General features: G+C 27.2%; 1 protein-coding gene across 1 annotated transcript; it reads left to right on the plus strand.

The window, feature by feature from the left end:
- Positions 1–396: 396 nt before the first annotated feature.
- On the plus strand, positions 397–1,482 carry LOC107956976 (cytosolic sulfotransferase 15). The gene is made up of 2 exons (XM_016892397.1): positions 397–877; positions 1,046–1,482. The coding sequence occupies exons 1-2, from the start codon at positions 397–399 to the stop codon at positions 1,480–1,482; spliced, it is 918 nt and encodes a 305-aa protein (XP_016747886.1).
- Positions 1,483–3,301: the final 1,819 nt, after the last annotated feature.

The raw sequence follows: 3,301 nt of genomic DNA on the forward strand, positions 1-3,301 counted from the left end.
ATTGGAATTTACTGTGAATTTTTCACAGAGGGTATGGTTGTTGTTCTCAATTTGTTAAGGTGAGAGGTAAACCTCGTTTGTATAAAAAGATTGGAACTAAAATCAACATTTTTATTTTATTTAAATACTGAAAAATCAAATAATTTCAGGTTAGATCTCTGTTTACCATTTTAATAGGAGTGACTAAACTAATCCAACACGTGTACCTATTTTTTCGGATGCGTATAATAAAAACTTTTGAAAATTGGGACGTTTACCCTAAAATAAATGATTAAAACATAAAATATTTGATATGGTCTCTTTTTGTTCTGCTCCACAAAACTTGCTATATAAACAGAAAACTAGTTTTGAATGTTGTTTTTCTTATCCCTTTCTCGACCAGCTGCTTGTTTCACCATGGAGAAAACAGATATGTACAACTCCAGCATGGTTTCCACATCCCATGATGTTGAGGAGTCTTGGGATGATGAATTCCAACAACTGGTGCAAACCTTCCCTAAAGATAAAAGCTTCACAGGAATGAATCTTTACTTCTTCCAAGGTTTCTGGTGCCCATCAATTGTTTTAAAAGCTGTGATTTCTTGTCAGAAACATTTCCAAGCATTTGATTCTGATATTCTCATCGCCACTTTGCCAAAATGTGGCACTACTTGGCTTAAAGCTTTGACTTTCTCCATTTTGTACCGCAGTCAGTTCGCAAGGGAAAACAATCCCTTGCTCACCTATAACCCTCACTCTCTGGTTCGCTTCATTGATTATGACTTTTATTTGAACGACACTTGTCCTGATCTCGAAAATTGTACTCTTTATCAGCCAAGACTTTTTTCTATCCACTTGCCTTATGCTTCTTTGCCAACTTCCATTAAAGATTCCAACTGTAAGATTGTTTACTTATGTAGAAACCCCATGGACACGCTCATTTCTTTTTGGTCTTTCTTTTCCAGGCTTCAAGGCGAAGGCTTTGAGCCAGTATAACTAGATGAAGCTTTTGAGATGTTCTGCCAAGGAATCATTCAATTTGGACCATTTTTCGATCATGTGCTAGGGTATTGGAGGGCAAGCCAAGAAAAACCGAGCAAAATATTGTTTTTACAGTATGAAGATCTCAAGGAAGACATCAATTCTCACCTAAAAAAGTTGGCAATGTTTTTGGGAGTTCCTTTCACTGAGGAAGAAGAGAAACAAGGAGTTGTTGAAGAAATAGCAAAAATTTGCAGCTTTGAGAACATGAAAGACTTGGAAGTGAATAAGAAGGGCGTGCAAACTTTTGGGAATCCACAAGAAACTTTCTTAGAGAAAGCAAAGACTTTTGAGATTCCATGTGAAGCTTTCTTTAGAAAAGCAAAAATGGGAGATTGGAGCAATTATCTCACACCCTCCATGGTTGTACGTCTAGAGAAACTTATTCAAGAGAAATTGGATAACTCAGGTTTAACATTTAAATTGTTCTCCAAAACTTCAAAAGATATTACTTCTACATAATGAGGGATGTATGTCTTTTGGCTTTAATTTATGAAGAATAAATTCCATAGTTGCATGTAGAGAGTCTTTCCCTTGCAAAATAAGGTTATATAATAATATTGTTGTTAACATATGCTTTTAGTCCCTATATTTATCTAGAATTTGAGATTTAGTTACTGTATTTTAAAAGTTAAAATTTTAAGCCTCTTGCTTTTTTAATTTAAAAATTTTAGTCTAACCATTATATTTTTTGTAATTTCTGTAAAAATTTGTTAACTTAACATGTTTATTTTTTTTTTCATCATGTGCAATGTCATAAGAGGGCAATCTAATTAGCATGCCGAGTTTGCAAATTTTGATGGAAAATAATAATAATGCTAATGATTGGATTAAAATTTTTAAATAAAAAATTAAAAGAATATAATTTTCAACTATTTAAATATAATGACTAAATTTCAGATGTTGTCTAAATAGAGGGACCAAATATTATTCCAAGGACATGTAATATAGTTATCTTATATATCTAGATATAATAAAACCAACTCGTTTGAGAACCCAGTAAGAATAACTAGTGGTATTGTGATAAGTTGTTGAGAGTAAATAAGTATATTGTTGTGATTTTAAATTATTATTTTTGCTTAAAAATGTTAAAAAAGTCATTAATTAAGTAATATTTTTATAATTGAAAACTATTCATTCTATAAATTCGACCTTCGCCACTTGATACTCACTCTTCTCTTTTAGGTAAAATTTCTCTTTTTCCCTTACCCTTTTTTTACTTGGCTGAACTATCAAAAAAATTTGCTTATTTATTTTCATCAATTTATGGGTATTTTTTAAAATAATAAAACTACCTCCTTTCAGAATCATTAGGAATAAATAGGATTATTGTAATCATTTATTGGGAGTGCAGTCATATTAAATTATTTTTATTTATTTAAAAAATTCAAGAATCAATTTCAATTCAAAACATTTTATTTATTCTCATTAAAAATCAAATAAAATATTAATTTAACATAATCTATATTAACTAACGAAATTTCATAATGGTTGATATTCTATCTCAACATTAAACTTTTTTCATTGTTACTATAAATGACACATTTACTTCTTATATATATATTTCTATTATTGTTTTTATATGGGATACTTATAAATGTTTCAAAAAAATTATATTTATCAGTTTTTTATTTGCATAACAATTACTAAATATATTTGTATAATATTTGTCAAAAAATTGATTAAATGTGGATAATTCAATAGTTTTAGAAAAAAAGTTAAAATTAATTATAGTTTTTATAAATTTATTATTACATGTTTAATTTGATTAAATTTATTTTGAATTTTACTATATATTATAATTAACTTAAAAATTTTAAAAATACTAAATAAAGTTAATATAATATATGTTGATAATAAATATTAGAATAATAACCTACAAATATCACACATAATTAGGATTTATATCTTTTAAATTTGGATTTCCATTCCTTTTAGCGTAAGAGAAATTAAAATTTTACAAGTTAGAAGGTAAATATAATTTAAAGCATTTTTAATTATAATCTCAATTAAAAATATTATAAGATATTTGGTTTGAAGTATCTCAAGAGACAAAAAGACAATCTTATAGTTTGTAAGATGCAAATAGTTTGATTATCATCATAATTATTGATTCTAAATATGTGCATTGTATAGGGATAGATTAATTATAATTGTGAAATGTATTTGTACTTTAAAAACAAAATAACTTCATAAGAATATCATGATATATGCTAAAATTCTTAGAATGCTAAAATGATTATTTTATTTTAAATATAATTAAATCAATTAATTTTTATTT

The sequence above is a fragment of the Gossypium hirsutum genome, chromosome A11 (assembly GCF_007990345.1).
Source record: "Gossypium hirsutum isolate 1008001.06 chromosome A11, Gossypium_hirsutum_v2.1, whole genome shotgun sequence".
Lineage (NCBI taxonomy): Eukaryota > Viridiplantae > Streptophyta > Magnoliopsida > Malvales > Malvaceae > Gossypium > Gossypium hirsutum.

Excerpts from the sequence above, each read along its gene's own strand:
- LOC107956976 (XM_016892397.1), top strand. The coding sequence starts at position 397 with ATGGAGAAAACAGATATGTACAACTCCAGCATGGTTTCCACATCCCAT. Across the intron at positions 878-1,045 it reads TTCCATTAAAGATTCCAACT|GGTATTGGAGGGCAAGCCAA; the intron begins GTAAGATTGTTT and ends ATCATGTGCTAG.